Source organism: Camelus ferus, chromosome 14 (genome assembly GCF_009834535.1).
Source record: "Camelus ferus isolate YT-003-E chromosome 14, BCGSAC_Cfer_1.0, whole genome shotgun sequence".
Classification (NCBI taxonomy): domain Eukaryota; kingdom Metazoa; phylum Chordata; class Mammalia; order Artiodactyla; family Camelidae; genus Camelus; species Camelus ferus.
Window position 1 is genome coordinate 22,154,732 of NC_045709.1, and position 17,303 is coordinate 22,172,034.

The following is a 17,303-nucleotide window of genomic DNA, read 5'->3' on the forward strand; positions in this document are numbered from 1 at the left end:
TTTTACTCGGGTTTTAAAGGTCTTGTGCATTTGTTTACAGCAAAAAAAAAAAAAAAAAAAAAAAGAAGAAGAAGAAGAAGAATTCATACCACATTCTGCGCATACTTGTCCCATCAAATGGTCCTCTTCCTGGAGAGTTTCCTGCATGCCTACAGACACCAGTGTCCCTCCTCTCTGGAGCCCCACGAGCCTGGGCTAACTAACAGAACCACCTCTGCTTACCTGCCAAGTCACGCACGTCTCCCATCCAGACTGAGAGCGTCTGGAAGGCAGAGTTCTGTCTCATTCTCGTCAGTGGTCCCTGGGGGCCTGGAAAGAGCTCAGAATCCAGACAGGTTTTGTGCTACTTCCAGACCCCCCGGAGGTAGAGTTTGGATGCTGCAGTGTTGGGACTTATAAGACTTTCCAACTGTTTATGAGCATGACAGGACCATGGATTTGAAATGGGAGATGTAACAGAAGATCCAGGATGAACACAGTCATGTTATTACTTTAAGAGACTGCTGGTTTTAACAGTTCTCTGGAGAAACAGAAATTTTGCTGAGAAACAGGAGCAACAACTGTGGAGCCTTGTCTGGGGATACTGTAAGACTCTTGCAGGGGCTGGGGAACCGGGGTGAGAGAGGACAAGGAAATGACTATTATTGGTAGCGTGAAATAGGGGAAGATGATTAGAAGGGTCGGCGGCTGGAGAAAACATGGAAAACCATCCCTTCCTTGTAGATTTAGCGCAGGGTGGCCATGTGCCAGCCTCCAGACTCCCTTGCAGCTAGGATTGACCAGGTAACCCAGTTCAGCCAATTAGATGCAGGTGGGGCCACTGGGCAGGGCCTCCAGGAAAGCTCCTTAGAGGAGATGTAACTGCTGTCCACGTTTTTAAAATTGTTACTGAAGTACAGTCTGTTTACAATGTTGTGTTAATTTCTGTTGTACAGCATAGTGATTCAGGTATACATATATATACATATATATATTCCTTTCCATATTCTTTTTCATTATAGGCTATTTCCAGGTATTGAATATAATTCCCTGTGCTGTACAGCAGGACCTTGTTTATCTATTTTATATATAGTTGTGTATATCTGCAAGTCTCAAGTTCCAAATTTATCCCTGTACTCCCCCCTTCCCACCCTGGTAACCATTGGTTTGTTTTCTATGTCTGTGAGTCTGTTTCTGTTTTGTAAACAAGTTCATTTGTGTCTTTTTTTTTCTTTAAAGATTCCACATATAAGTGGTATCATATGGTATTTTTCTTTCTCTTTCTGGCTTACTTCACTTAGAATGATAATCTCCAGGTCCATCCATGTTCCACAAATGGCATTTTTAAAATTCTTTTTTATGGCTGAGTAGTATTCCATTGTGTGTATGTGTGCGCGCGCATGCGCACGCACACCACATCTTCTTTATCCAGTCATCTGTTGATGGACATCGAGCTTACTTCCATGTCTTGACTGTTGTAACTGGTTCCACACACCACTTTGATTTTTGCCCTGTGCCCTTCACTCTCCTTCCCAGGACACAGAGCTGGTAGTCAGAGGTGGGAATGGTCTTGCCAATTACATTATGATCCCGCTCACGTCAGCCTTGGGTGTGTGTGTGTCTCCCAGTTTCCTGTTACAGGAGAAAAAGGAACTTCTGCTGAGTTAGGCGGGCCCGCCAGGTCTTCGGGTCTGTGTGGCCACTGGAGGTGGTCCTGTTTACGCCGCCCTGTGCGAGAAGGACGCTGGACGAGAGCCAGTGGCCTGTGTTCTCGCTCTGGCTCTGGTCCTTACTTATTTATTGTGGGACCTCAGGCGAGTTGCCCAACTCTCCTCAGTGCCGTTGCTTCACACGTGGCCCTGGGGATAGAATTACAGTCTTGACAGCTCACAGGCTATGCTGGAGACCAAAGATCATTTGAAAACACTTTGAAAGCATAGGAAGTTTTATCCAAATATGACACCTTATTAATACCAGTACTAAGAACGTTCAGCAAGGCCAGGCTCAGGGGAAGACATTCAGAACACGTGGTATTGGGAATTCAAAGTATAGGAGAGGCCGCTCCCACAAGGGGAGAATTCTTAGAAGTCAGGTCAGAACTCACTTGTTTTTTTTTTTGTTTGTTTTTTAATTTTTTAAACAACTTTATCGTGGTATAATATCTGTATAGTAAATGACTTATTTCAGATGTACAATTTGATGAATTTGGATAGATGTCTATACCCATGAAACCACCACCACAGTCGAGACCTAATATTCACGCCACTCCCCAAGAGGTGCGAGCCTCGAGCTCCCCATTTGTCCATTCCCACCCACTTTCCCCCCGGTAGCCGTAAGTTTAGAACTCTCTTGTGTTTGTGCCCTCTGCTGTGACGAGACGCTCACCACAAAGCAGGCGCTGACAACCTGGTGTGCTTGAAAGCAGAGGCAGAAACCGGTACCTGCAAATGTCAGGGGCAGGACTCGGTGTAGAGCTTACCTGATGGGAACGGAGCAGCGTGACAGGGAGTCCTGGGAACCTGGGCAGGTGAGAGGCAGAGGAGGAAGTTGCCGAAAGGCTTAACTAGCCAGCTGAGGACTGGCCCGAGGCCTCAGGGACCCCTGCAGGGCCGTGGGCAGGAAAGGGGGATGTAAAGAGAATGCTGTCCCAGAGGTACAAGCTGACAAGGGGTATCTAGACGCTAGACTGAGCCGAGAATGGGGTAAGTTGGAAGGGAGGTTATAGCTAACATTTGCATATGGATTCACAGCCTACGAAACTGTGCTGGATGAAAAGTGACCTGTAACAGGGGGGAGGTGGTTGCGGTTGGACCTGCTGTGGCTCAGCTCTGCCGCTGAAAGTCACTGATGGGTCCCAATCATGCTCTTTGTTCTTCCGGTCCTGATCTTGGGCCTCTGTTCTACAACAGGCCTTCTGCCTCACCCTGGACTCCAGTTTTATCAAATAATCCCTGTGCCTGAGTCCCTGGATTGGCCACTGGCCAATCACTGCAGGCCCTTTTGACCAGGAACCTTCCTGTGACCCCCAGTCCACTGGCAGGGGCCTGGCCAGCCCGGCAACTTCCCTGAGACTCTCTGCCTGCTTGCATCCGAGAACATGTCCCAGTCCCAGAGTCCCCGCACGCGGTCTGTCCACCTCCTCTTGAACCAAGGCCCTGGATGCTCTTAGGGGGACCATCTCAACCTCGGTGTGAGGAGGAGATATTTAGAAACAGCACGGAACTTGGAGGGGATCCAAAAAGCAGAGAGGGCCCCGGTCCCAATTCCCATTTGTCTGCTGTCTTAGGAGAGAGATGCCACGAGGGCAATGGCTTCATGGCCTGTAAGTGGTGGCTGGGAAGGGAGATCCAGAAACTTCTGTCACATTGGGGTGTGCAGCTGGGCAAGGAGAGCTGGTGAGACAAGGAGGACACAGCACACGTGGACGGCACCACGGAGGCGAGGGCAGGAGCCGGTGTCCACGGTGGACTGTGACATCTTCCCAGGGCACAGGTGGCCCCACCCCTATAACCAGAGACCTAGGGGGCTGAGGACACGGGGCCTGTGCAGACCAGCCGTAGCACAGAGACCAACCATCCCCGAAAAGGCTCCTCATGCCCAGATGCTGTGCAGGGAAAGACTGAATACTTGCCCCAAAGTGTTGGAGTTAACCTGATGGGCACTGTCTAAAGCCACAATAACTCCGCTAATTCTCTGTCTTCCTCTGAGTGAAATAGTAGCTCCTGGCACATTTGAGATCCATTACAGGAAATAGTGTTATATTTCTGCGACCTTGTATGTGAATTTTAATGCCAGCACTGGTCGCTTCAGGAGGGTTCATTTCATTGGTCACAGGGCAACCAGAGGGTCAGAAATGGAATGAGACACCCCTGTGGAGGCGGGGCGGGCGCTAGGCAGACGGAAGGCGGAGGAAGGATAGCAGGCCGTGCAGCTGCCACACAATAGCCAGAGGAGGCAACAGGTGGCAGGTGGGCCAAGAGGTGCAGCGGGTTCCAGAACAGGCGGGGAGGCCAGACGGAGAGCTCTGGAGATGTGAGCAGACGGCTAGGCGGGAAGGCCGGCGCCACGCGCAGCACTAGGGCCAGAGCCCTGCAGAGGAAAAAGGCCAGAGGAAGCAGAGATCTGGCCCGAAGGTGCAAGCAAGCAGAAGCTAGGGGAGAAACCCCGATTTCCTACTTGTCACCCACTATCCTCGCCATGCGTGGGGCCAACATTCCCTCCTGAGCCGGCAAAGTATAAAGGCTCAGGCCAGTGGTCTTTATGGCCTCAGGAAAGCTTTACTCATTGTTGGGGGTTGAACTGTGTGTCCCCCAGACTCCATACGCTGCAGCCTCAACCTGCAGAACCTCAGAAGGTGACCTTCTTTGCAAATAGGTTTGTTGCAAAAGTAATCACTTAAGGTGAGGTCGTTAGGCGGGCCGCAGTCCAAGGAAGGGGAAATTCAGACGCAGAGATACGCACACGCAGACGGAAGGTGACTGGCGGAAAGAGACAGGGGAGAAGCCAGCATCCACAGGCCAAGGAGGCAGGCCAGGGGGCCCAGCTCTGCGGAAGCCTTGAGCTTGGACTCCCAGCCCCCAGAGCTGTGAGCACACACTCTTCTGTTGTTCTGTTTGCAGACCTTTGTTGTGGCAGCTGTAGCGAGCTCATACACACATCATCATCCAAAAAAAAAAAAAGCTGCTTTCCCATCTTTCCCTGGATTTGCCAATGATTGGGTAGGAGGCAGAGCATCAATTTTAAAGAAATATGTGTTTTTCATGGAGGTTTAAAGGCTGTATGCCCTATAAAATCCTGTTTGTTCGGGGTTAGCATAATCTCCTAAATTAGGAGTTGGATTCCTTCTGCAAAGACTGTTAGTCAAGACTGACAATTCTCTCCTGTGCTTCACTGTCACACTTTAACACAATCCATTTTCCCCAACCAGGAGCTTTTGCTAATCTCAGAATCACTGCTGGTGAGGGACCAGAGTGAGATGATAATGGTATTTACTAAGGGTCCTCCGGGGAGATTGACTTGCCCGCCTTGAGGCCAGTGTTTTCATCTCCACAAATGTTTGCAAATCTAGTGCAATCTGAAAGAAAATGGGGTTGAATCACTTAGTAGAACAAAGTCAGCCAGAAAGAGAAAGAAAAATACCAGATGATTTCACTTACGTGTAGCAGCTAAAAAAAAGACACAAATGAACTTACTTACAAAACAGAAACAGACTCACAGACATAGAAAACAAATTTATGGTTGTCAGGAGGGAAGCGGGTGGGAAGGGATAAATTGGGAGTCAGAGATTTGCAGATACTAACTAATCTATGTAAAATAGACGAATAATAAAGCCTTCCTGTACAGCACAGGGAACTATATCCAATAACTTGTAATAACCGATAAGAAAAAAGAATATGAAAAGGAATTCACATACGCATAACTGAACTGCTGTGCTGTGCACCAGAAACTAACACAACGTTGTAAACTAACTCTACTTCAATTGAAAAAAAAGGAAAGCAGGGGCTGGGATACTTCCTTTAAATGAATCTTTGATCTCCTGAGCACAAAGCGTTCACTTTCCTGAGCCAAATGGAGATCCCCTGGCTGCCCCTGAACAGCCGCCCGCCTCGGAAGCCGCTCAGAGGGCATTCTGCACAGCAGGGCTGCTGTGTGGGAGGGCAGTTTCTCCTAAGCAGATGATTAACAGGAAATGATTTGTCTGAGGTTCTGAGTGGTCCTTCACAGCCAGGCCACAAAAATTCCTTATTTTTAAATAAACAATTATGGGCAGAAATAACTAGAAAATAACTCAGAAAATTCCGATTCCAGAGCTCGCAGAGCCAGATGGACGGGCTCAGGGCTCACAGTGGCCACCATGGTTGCTGGCCTCTGGGCTGGACAGGGAACCCGCGGGACAGGGCTGAACTTAAAGACGTCTTACTCCCTCACAGTAGGCCTGCAAGAAGTATTTGTTTAAGGAATGCCAGCTGGATTCAGGTGCAGATCTGTGTGGCTGATGGAAATTGGATGAAATATGCTGTTACTCATGAGAGAGTGCCCGTGGGTCAGAGGCAGGTCTGTGTGCTTGGTGACTGCCGTGTGAATCTGGCCAGAGCACTTCACCTCCTCCAGCTTCGGTGTCTTCATCCGTGACCTGACTGCTAAGGGTCCTCCAACTTTGAGAAGGTCAGTGTGCTGACTTTCCCAGCATCACCGCGAACTCCAGCGAGAAGACCGGTTTCTGGTCCTGGGTCTGCCTCACTCAGCCCGGGGGCCTGGGTCTCGCTGCCTCGTGTTTCTGAGCCTCATAACATGAGGAAGATAGAACTGGCCTCGGGGATTTCTGTGAGAAAGTCATCTTACAACAGGGAAAACATCTTCGCCTTTAAAGAGTTGTAGAATGTGGTGTGTGTTGTGGATTGGAAATAAGACCTCTTTAAGTTCAGCTTAAGTGTTAGCAGGAAGGGATATTAGGTGAGAACAATACAGTCAAGAAGTGATGTTAAGTGTTATCAAGAAGTGCACGTGCTCTCAGACTTGACTTTGAGAAATCTGTGTGCCTCGTCAGAGAATCAGAAGGTCAGAGAGGCCGGGAACTAAATGCCATATTTTATGAAGTCTGACACCCAGTGATGGGTCTGACTTGACTGTTACTGGGTGTTCTTGAGATTTTACTCTGTTTCTTTTGAACCTGATCAGAGGCCCGGAGGTGACTGTGAAAGTATTCCTGAACAAGTGTTGACAGATTGTTTCTCAGTGGGGCTTCCCCTACCAACACTGGGGTCCGTCAGTTTTCCCGCAGCTGGACCTGCACTGACTGTTGACGTGACGTTGAATTTTGCTCCTTGAAAAAAACCACTGTACACTAGTGTTATACTGTGTGTTTCTTTCATAAGTTGCAAGGTTGACTGTTTCATTTCCTGTGGCTGTTTAATAGTTGTTTATATTTTTTGTCATAAAACATCTTTTAACGTCCTTTATCTGTTGGAATATTCACAGATTTAGCATCTTCTTTAATAATATACTGTGTTAATTTCCTGGGAGTTCCATAACAAATTACTGTAAACCAGGTGCCTTAGAGCAACATAAATGTGTTCTCTCACAGTTCCGGAAGCCAGAAGTTTGAATTAAAGTGTCAGCAGAGCCAGGATCTCTCCGAAGGCTCCAGGGGAGGGTGTTTCCTTGTTTCTTCCAGCTTCTGCTGGTTCCGGGCAATCCTGGTGTCCTTGGCTTTTAGAGACATCATTCCAACCCCTGCCTCTGTCTTCACCTGGTCTTTTCCTTGTGGGTCTGCATCAGAATTTCCCTCTTCTTACAAACACACCAGTCAGATTGGAGCCCAGCCTAATCCAGTATGAGTCAGACCTCATCTTAATTTGACTGCATCGGTAAGGACCCTCGTTCCAAATAAGGTCACATTCACAGGGTTAGGACTTCAATCAATTTGGGGAGGTGGGACCTTTCAGCCCATAATGATACTTAAATAGAAATGTGAGCAGGACATTCTTCTGATGGGGAAGGAACCAAAAACTGGCAGGTGAGTGTTCTAATCTCAGAGGAAAGTCTGTGTAAGTTTATTCACATCTGTTACATCCAGATACTGCAGAAAGCCGTGTCTTCCAAAATTTTAAATTTTGATTTTAAAAACAAATTAGTTATGATAGTTTCAGAATACCAGTTGCTAACCCCCGGAACTCTAAAAATAAACCCTGGCAATCTGGAAAGGCAAAAAAGCACATTCTACAAGGAGTCAGGTGCTCTACGTTTTCCTGGTCCTGGTGCTGCTCGGCTCTGTGACTTGGAACAGTTTACTTGATTGGCATAACTATTCTTGTTCTAGAATCTATAGACCACGGTTAAGGCTCTTTCCAATTCTAATAACCTGAGGCTGCAAATGCATGATAAGTCCACCTGCTTCCGTTTTCACAGGCATATTTGAAGGGGTAAATGGCTCTTGAATTTTATGTTGGGTGTACACAAGCCTAGTGGTTTAGGTTGAAGTTAGTTTGCATTCAAACCATTGTTCCCCTTGAACACTGCACTGGATTCAGGGAAGGTCAAGAGATCTGACCGGTGCTGCGATGCTGAGACAGTCAGTCCACACTTTGTTCTCCCTATGGGAAGAGAGGATATTTTCAAGCTGTAAAAGGCTCATTGATGTTGGAAGTGAAACCAGTGATTCAGTTATAGGGTTTTCATCTTCAAAGCCCTTTAGAAGCAAGAGGTTTGGTGGGACCTGGGGTAAGAGGCTCCGGAACCCAAAACAAATAGGGTCAGAAGTAGCAGCAGAACTCGTTGGATCCAGAGCCAGCCTCTCTGCCGAGGTCAGACGTTCTTGTTCAGAAGTGTGGCTTTGTGTGCTTCTGTCTGTGTGGGGGACCTTCTGAGACAGCCCTCTGTGGTTTATTAGGCTGTGGGGACTAAAATCCAGCTACGTATTGTTTGTGAATCTCTGCAGTTCACTCAAGAGAAAAGCCAAGAATGATACTATGACGAGGGGGTGGGTTCACAAAATGTGGGTTAATTTTCAGCCTTTTTACTGAGGAGCTCTTTCCTTCTCCGACAGTCCTCTGCCACACTTGAAACACAATCACTAAAGCTTCTCTGTTTCATAGGAGCTTGAAGAGGAGTGTTGAGAATTAATATTTTCAAAGTTAATTTCTTGAGGGTTCTGAGAAATTCTAGTGAAGGTCACTTTTTAACGTTGGGCCACGGTAATGCTTTAGAATTTTCCACCACTTTCTGCTGTCCTGTACATTCTAGTCACCCTTGACTCGTGAACATGTCATGAGATTTCACAAGCCCACTCTCCCTTCTGTACCTGACAAACTCCTACTCATTCCTCAAAGCCTTACTTGATTTCTCCAGCTGGGCTAATCCTTCTCTCTCCCATGTTCCAAAAATACTTTGCAGGTTCCTCTGTTACAGAGGTTTTCAGTATAATTTGACTAATTAATTAGGGCGGTCTCTGCTGGAATATTTGGAATATGAGTACTGCAGGAGGGTTGGTCTGCATTCTGTATCGTTGTATCCAGGAGGGCTTAATGGATATTTGTTACATGGTCAGAAATACAGCAACCTTTGCCTTTTGTATCCCTAACTGTGAGGCCTCCCAGGGGTAAGAACAGCAGATCCAGATGTACCATGAAGTGAACATTGTCCTTTTTTTCCCAAATTCATCACTTTGAGGGCGATAATGGGCTGTTTCAAGAGCACACTAACCACCACTTTGGGCAAGTCTGGTATTTTCTTTTTCTTCAAAACTGCTATTTAACCTGAGCTGGCCAATGGGGTGTTCGGCCTCCACACAGCTGTTTATCCCCTGGCTCAGGCATCCTAGAGGAACCCTGCAGAAACAACACCTTAGAAACAGTGTTTCCAAGAATGAGCTAACAGTGCCTTAGAAACACTCTACAGAAGCCCCCAGCTTGTGTGATTATAGAAAGTAGACCAGGCAGCATTTTCTCCCCCCCCCCACCCCCACTTTTCACTAGAAACAATCCTGCAGGTTTTGTTTTTTTTTTTCTCCCAATGTTGATTTACAGTCCTGAGGTCAGAGCAGTTTTGGACAGTGTTAATCATTTGTAGGAAAAAAATTTTTTTTCAGGCTTTACATTAAAATAATTTTAGACTGACAAAAATGTGATAAAAGTAGGGGAGAGTTCCTGTGTCCTTCCCCAGCTCCCCTGTGGTGTTGACCTGGTCAGCGACCCGAACCAGGACGCACACGGCACAGTGCTCCTCACTCACCCATGGGCGTTAGTGGGAATTCGCCGTTTCTCCCACTAATACCCTTTCCTGGATGCAAAAAAGGGATATTAGTGGCAGAAACTAATTTTGTTTCAAACTAAACTGTGTTCCTCAAACTGTTACTTTTCGTTGGTCCCCGTGCCTTTCATGACCTTGACAGTTTCAAAGAGCCTCAGTCAGTTATTCCCTCAGTTTGTATTTGTCTGAGGTTTTCCCATGTTTAGACCCAGGTTACGCATTTTGGGCAGACCCACAGAAGAGATGCCACGCCCTTCTCAGTATTTGTAAACAATGTTCACATTGGCTTTTTGTGTGAGTGTTGGAATTTGCTCCTTAGAATATAATCAGGGGAGGGGAGAGTATATATCAGGGGTGGAGCCTGTGCATAGCAGGCGCGAGGTCCTGGGTTCCATCCCCAGCACCTCCGTTAAAAAAAATTAATAATAGAAATTTTAAAAAAGATAAGAACTGACACGTAAATTGGTGTGATAATTAATGTAGAGGAATGTAGCCTACAAATCACCTCTAAAATGTTACTTTAGATTACATCATTACAGGACGTGTGCAGGAAAAAACTACCCACAATTTTCTTACTTGCCCATAGGTCTTTTTTAAATGCCATGATTCCATCATGCGTTCCGTTAGCATGTCCCCTGCGTTAAAGCACCCTCGCTGCAGCGGGCCGCGTGCTGCACAGCGCCCTAGACGCTCCCATCCCACAGGTGAGCCGGCCTTTGTTTTCTCCTCCCCTTGATTTTGAACATTTTCTCAAGTTCCTCCTTGGAGAGCCTTACTGGGACAGAAGAGATTTTCTTCCTAGAAAGCTGTGCATTCCACGTGGAAATGGAGGGAAGGAAAGTTTTGGTGATTCTTGAGCTGTGGCAATAGATTCTTCTCGCAATAGATTCTTCTTGCAATAGACCTCTAGGTGAACTTACTCTTTTCATATCACTTGTAGGAAGGTAAATGGATACACTGTTTTGGAAAATATATTTGGCAGTAGTAAATAAAAATGAACCTAAGCAAATCCCATGACCTAGCTGGGGACACTGTTTAGCGGGTCCTTCTCTCTTCCTGAGGGCGGCCCGCCATCACAGTCCCTCCAGATCCAGGTGTGAGAGCATCCCTCTCACTGAGTGCCAGGGAGGGCCTGGCCCCCGACGCTGGCATGGGCTCATCCCTACTCTCCCGTCCTGTGGGCCTCCGTGCCCCATTCCTGGGCAAGGAGCAAGGAAAACTCCCTCCGCTTTTCCCCCAGTAGATACTTGTGTGTGAAAATAATTTTGATGCATGCCAAACATAATTCATCCTAGGAAGCTTAAATTAGAGAGGTGCCTGCTCCAATAAACTGTAGAATTGAAGGCAGCCAATCCTGCTTATCCATTCTAACCAATAAAACAGCCACCACTTACTGAGCTCTTACCACATACCGGGCACTGAGCTCAGACTTCACACATGTTATCAACTTCATCTTCACCCCAGAGCTTCGCAGATAAGGAGGAAGGGCTGGGAGGTTAAGTGGTTTTCCCAAGCCAGGGCTGGAGTGGAAGACACTGGGCTCTCTACCATCCCCCACCGCCTCCCACCTTTACAACCACTTAAGAAACAAGACACTGGAGACCGACAGATGGAGATAAAGATGTCAGTGGTATTGCCAATGAAGTCAGTTGGAGATTGTGACTGTAGGTCTGAGAAAATTTCTTGCTAATGTATAAGTGTCCCTCTGCCCCCAGCCAGGTTGGGCATGAAAGATAATGCACTTCATGAGCTGCTTTGAGGCTCTAAGTAGAGAATGAATGTAGAGGACGTAGCATGTTAAGGGCTCAGAAAGTATTCAAGAGGGACACATAATTTTGGAGATGTTATCATGTGAAAAGAGTGCACCACAGACTTGGTGACATTCTGGTAGTTGCTGTCTGCACTGGTGGTGGAATGGCTCTTTGTGAAAGCTCTGGATTGGCTTTCTAGCAGAATTAGAGTTTAAGCTCCTAGTCAGAGTTGGGTACCAGCAGATCACCAAGAGGAAAAAAGTTCAAATAAACCTTTGGAAGTTCCCATGTGTAGGGAAGGTCGAACGCAGATGTCAGCTTTGTTTGCAGGGCAGTGAGTGATGGCTGGTCCCGTGGGCAGAGAGGGGTCACTGTGGGAGGCTTCAGCCTTTTTACTCAGAAGCCACAATGAGATTCCCCATGGAATGATGGAAGCTGAAAGAAACAGAGATCACTGGTCCATATCGCACATTGAACAGATCAGAAAAGTGAGAGCTGGAGAAGTTTGGTGATTTATTTCCTATCAACTAGAATGGATGCTGTAGAGTGCCCAGTCTCTCGGTGTCAGATCAGGGTTTTTTCTCTTGACACATTCTGCCCTGCTCCAACAAGTTAATAATCTAAAACCAGAAATATCTTTTATCCCAAGAGCTCGAGTCCCACTAAAACCAAAGTCCCACTAAAACCAAAGTCCCACTAAAACCGTTTTTTTTTTTTTAAAAAAGGACGGGAACTAATAATGTACGTATGTGCGAAGATATCAGGAGTTTTATATGGGCTAAAGTTTGATGTTTTCCAACCAATCCAGAGTGGGAGGTTTCCTTTTTCACCGAAGAGGAGGCTGAAATTCAGAAATGTAAAGGGCTAGCCCCGATCATAGGTATCAGGGAAGCAGGTGCCTCTGGGCCAAGTCTTTACAACTCTCTGTTTATCTGAGAGGCACTGCCTGTAAATATTAATAATAATCTCCAAGCAGGCAGAAATAATCCTTCGAGACTCGGATTTTTTAAAATAGAGTAATCAAAAATATCTCCTCAGATGTGTGTTGATTCTAAAGAGATCATTTAAAAACTCTCAGTTTTGCCTTTGATAGTCTTTTCTTAAAAAAATACTGAAGTAGGTTTCATTTGTAACATGTATGAGAGCTTCAAGCAGGTTTTGTTAAAGTTATTTCAATAAAATGGAATATTTGATATCAGCCCTTCATGCTGTCTCTAAATTTTTCCATTGTTTATGTATAGAGTATGTTTCTGCTTTAAATAAATATATATATACTCATTATCAAAAATTTGAGGAATTTGAATAAAGATCCAAAGAATAAGACTTTGCCCGTATTTCCACCACCCAGAGATACTTGCCATTAATATTGTGGTGTGTGTGCTTTGATTAAGAGGGTGTTTCTCAGAGCAGTTTTAGGTTTATAGAAAGACTTGAGTTGAAAGGAGCGTTCTCTCAACCCCAGTTTCTTATACTGACGTCTTGTGTCAGGGTGGCATGTTTGTTGCTATCGATGAGCCAATATTGATATGCTATGTATGATAAATGAGTTTACATTAGGGTTCACTCTTTGCATCCTACGTTCTGTTCTGTGGGCTTTGACAAGCACATGATGACATGAGTCCACCATCTGAGTATCATACAGAATAGTTTTTTCACTATTTAAAACAGCATGTATAGAATTAATTTTGGCTTTTCATTGGGTAATTTAATATTTTTATACCTTAGTTTAAAAATAGTGGTTATTCTTTGATTATTAAAGTAACACATGTTTATAATAATAATGCTGGCACACGTAACCACTCAAATGAATCATCTAAAACACGGCAGTTTTTAAAAGAATGTGTTTATTTTATGAGTTCCATTAGCTGCAGATCAGGAAACAATCTCGGAGCGTTCGTGGCTCAGATTGCGGCGCGGGGGTTTGCCTCGCGTCTGCGGTTTTCTCTTGAATTAACCATTGATCCTCGAGCCACGCGGGAGAGGTGAGAGTTCTGAGTGGGGGTCACCCAGGCGGACTACGTGAGACCTGCTCTAGGTCCTGGGGAGGTGGACCCAGGGTTTCCTTTGCTTGGAAAAGCGCAGCCTGTGTCTCTTCGCCTGGAGCAACCACCTCCTGGGCAGAGGTGGGGCAGGGGCAGGGGTGGGGGTGGTGCCCGGGAGGCACGGCAGCTCCTCCCGCCCGGGGCGAGGCTGGGAGCTCGATGGGGTGGGGGCAGCCGGGCTTAGGGGACCCAGGCGGGGATGCTGGTATAGGGGAGTCGCTGGGGGTGGAAGGAAGGGAGCGGGGTTGGGGGTGTAGCTGAGGGGAAGAGGAGACAGAGTGGGGGCAAGTGTCGAAGCACCGGGGAGGTGGTTGGGGGATGTCCCAGTAGTGGGTGGGGTGGGGGTAGGGGTGGCGATAGGGAATGGCCAGGAGGATGGTGGGGGCAGCCTGGCTGGTGGCACTGTGGCCTGGGGGCGGGGAGGGCGGGCCGAGGGCGTGGTCTTGGGGGTTGGAGAGAGACCCAGGCAGGCGGCATGGTCTGAAGGGATGAAGGGAGAGCCGAGCCAGGGGCGTGGTCTGGGGGCCGGACCCCGGGCACAGCCTGAGGCGAGGAGGGAGCCAGCCGTGGGCGTGGCCTGAGGCGCGGAGTGCGTGTCAGATGGGCGTGGCCTGGGTCGAGCGGGGGCGTGGCCTTGGCCGGGCGGGAGCGGCGGGCGGGCTTCAGCGCCGCACTCCTCCCGCCCAGCCAGCCGCCCGCCGGAGGCCGCGCACCAGAGCAGAAGCGCCTCCAAGAGCCCGGCGTGCTTGGAGCTGCGCGGCACCGGGACCGGCCTTGAGTCGCCGGGACGTCTTGGATCCGCCGACTTCGGAGGCTCCCCTGGGCCGGGCCGCGGTAGGTGCGGCTGCGCCGGGGCTCGGGGCGGGCGGGTGACAGGGCGGGGAGCCCGGAGCCCAGGCAGCGAAGGTGGCCCCGACGCCGGCCTCGGAGCCCGAGCGCCGTGTCCCCTGTGTGCGCTCGCGGCGCGGCCCGGCCGCCTGGGGGTCCCCAAACCGGAGCTCGGGCTGCGGGACGGACAAAGGCGCGGGTCCCCCGCGCCGCCCAGGGGATGCGGTGGAGAACTTCCTCCCAAGCGAGTTTCTCCCTGGGTCCCCTGGCCTCCTTTCTGGAGAAAGGCGGCGGGACCCTGCGTCCGGCGTCTCTGAACTGGACGGAGTGAGCGCCAGGACTGGTTCGCTTCCACTTGTGGCCGGCGAGGTGGGGGCGCCCGCGCCCCGGTCCCTGAGGACACGCACCAGCGCTGCGCCCACGTCCGGGGACTCAGGTGACCCGGGCTGGCGGGCCACCATCTGGCTGTGCCCGAGCAAACCTACCCTCCGTCCAGGTGAGGAAAAACAAACCACACCAACCAACCAGACAAACAAAACTCTGTCGGTCAGTTGCTTCCCAGCACTGGACAGTCGTGTCTGTAAATGCAAGCGTACCTTGAATTTATTAAGCACTTGTTACCGAGGCCGTCTGAATTCTTACATCGTCCACCCCTCCTCCCACATCTCACTCGTTTTCCGTGTTGCCTGGCATTTTCTGCCCTTTTAACCCCTCAGGTCCCCAAGTTCTGTGCTCTCCTTCGCTAACAGTAGCAGAAATTTCACTCCACTTTATTTCCCACTCTCCTAACAAGTGCTCCTTTTCTGTGCCCTCCTCACTTCTTCCAAACTCCTCGCGGCGGTGCCCTCCGGGTCCTGTTCGCAGTGCTTCGCTCCTGCGCTGCTGAGTCTTGTCCTCTTCCCACCCCCACGCCCCTGAAGCCCCATCCTTTTGAGTTTTACGTGACTGTTTCTTATGCAACATTCTGGGTTTCATCTGCCTCCTTTGGTGCCCGGATTTGCCATCTTCCTCCCCCCAGGTGACTGTCTGCTTTTCTGCCTGAGCGCCCGAGGCGCGGTCTTCTCCACACACGCACCCTCGTGCCTTTTGCCTACTTCTCCCTAAGCTTTTCCCGCCTCCACCGCGCACCTTGTTTCGGTTCCTCTGCTTGTGATTTTTCTACTGCATCACCACCCGGGTTCCTTTTCCTCCCTCCCAGTCAGCCCTGCCTTCCCTGGCAGACGTCTGTATTTCAGAATATCTGAAAGTGTCCTGAGGAGGCAGCCAGCAACTGCTTTTCTCCCGGACAGCTCTGGATTTCAGGACCTTCACATCTGGCCCAGGCTCTGTTTGTGTTCTTACTGAAGTAGCATCGTATACAGACAAGTCCTGCAACTGTGTTGACATGGATGTTAAAATGAGCCTTAGGTAGCAGTGGTCAGACACTTAGTACAGGCACCAAACACTCTTCTAGGGAACTGACATGCTGTAGTAACTCACAAATCGTCCTCACGTCCCTGTAATGTCGTTGCGTGCCTGTCCCCACTTTACAGATGAGAGGAGGGAGGCTCAGAGAAGTTAAGCACTGGGCCAGCTTCTCATGGCTGTGCGGTCGGGGGCCTGCTCTCCTCACGGGCGCTGTGCACCCACACCTCAGCCACATGGACTTCGGAACTCAGGCATGGGCTGGGGTTCGGCTTTGGATGTGAGGTCATTATTTGCACCTTTTATTTGGTCTGCAGTTTACAACTGAGGGCACGATATCTTTACCTGTAGAGGAGTGTGTGGGGACAGCTTAATGCCTCCCGTGCCTCAGAAAGACTGGGGACAGGGCCTGGGCTGGCTTCCAGCTGGCATTCCTGAAGAGAGCGCACGCTCCCCTGAGCTGCAGAGGCTGGAAGCAAGCTTCACACCAAGACCACTGCCAGCCGCGTTCTCCCCTGCGCCAGAGGGCAGTTTCATTTTAGCTGGCCAGAGCCCTGGGGCCCTTCATAGCCCTGTGCTGCTATGAGTCTTGTTTATTTCTGTTTCATTATATAATTGAAAGCCTTGTTCATGTATTTCCTGGTCGGTCTTCACCTTCCTGAAAGTTCTTGGAGGCAACTATTGGTCCTGTGCAGCTGGTGAAGCCGAGTGTTGGTAGCTTTGTACTTTGACAGCTGGAAGGGAACTTCCATTCTGCAGATGAGGAAACTGTGGCCCAGAGAAATAAGACGACGTGTCCAAGGGAGGCAGCAGGACAGCAGAGCTGACCTTAGACCCCAGGCCTGCTGACCTCTGGTCCAGAACTTGCTGGCTTATAGCTTGGTGTGTTGACCTCTGTGTTTGCTTCAGAGGCGGTGGACCAGTCCTTCCTTTCCTGAGCCAAGAGGCATTGCAAGGATTCATTTAGGAGGGACATTGTCAGTGGTTTTGTGTGTGTGTGTGTGTGTGTGTGTGTGTCTGAAAGCTAAACATTTAAAAATGTGGGCTTTAGAGAGATGTATTGATATAAATGGGATCATAAAATCGCAGAAGCATAAATCCAGATGTTTTTAGAAAGCAATATTTTTGTTTTCTGAAACAGCAGGAAGGAACACCAAATACACATTGCTTTCTAGAGGCAAATCATGCAAGAAAATTGAAAAATCAGTAGCTGGGATGTTTAATTGCATTTTCCATTTGCAGACAGAAACGCATCAGTACCAAGTGCCCCTTGGTTTCCTTCATCGCCGCATCTCAAAACAGCGGCGAAGGGGAGGGCGTCTCAAGTTAGTTGCTGTCTCTGCGTTGGCTTTGCCATGCCCACCCCTTCTCCTTTTTTTTTTTTTTAATGGAGGGACTGGGGATTGAAATGAGGACTTTGTGCATGCTAAGCATGTACTCTACCACTGAGCTATACCCTCCCCCACTTCTCCTCTTGACCTTGGACTCCCAGCCGTGCCCTCCCTGCACTGCCCCTTTTCCAGCTCTGCTCCCTGCTGTCTGTTTCAGCTCC

The 17,303-nt window shown here is 48.8% G+C and overlaps 1 protein-coding gene across 4 annotated transcripts in view; it reads left to right on the plus strand.

The window, feature by feature from the left end:
- SPATA13 (spermatogenesis associated 13) overlaps positions 1–17,303 on the plus strand; it is a 137,050-nt gene that overhangs the window by 18,576 nt on the left and 101,171 nt on the right. For 2 of the 4 annotated variants that reach the window (XM_032496436.1, XM_032496435.1), the window contains exon 1: positions 14,105–14,353. The exons of 1 other annotated variant lie outside the window; for it this stretch is intronic. In XM_032496436.1, the coding sequence (XP_032352327.1) occupies positions 14,120–14,353 (234 nt within the window). In that variant the 5' untranslated portion in view covers positions 14,105–14,119. Of the gene's footprint in view, positions 1–13,333; positions 13,460–14,104; positions 14,354–17,303 lie in introns of those variants that run through there. One more of the 4 variants, XM_032496437.1, reaches the window with a different exon arrangement.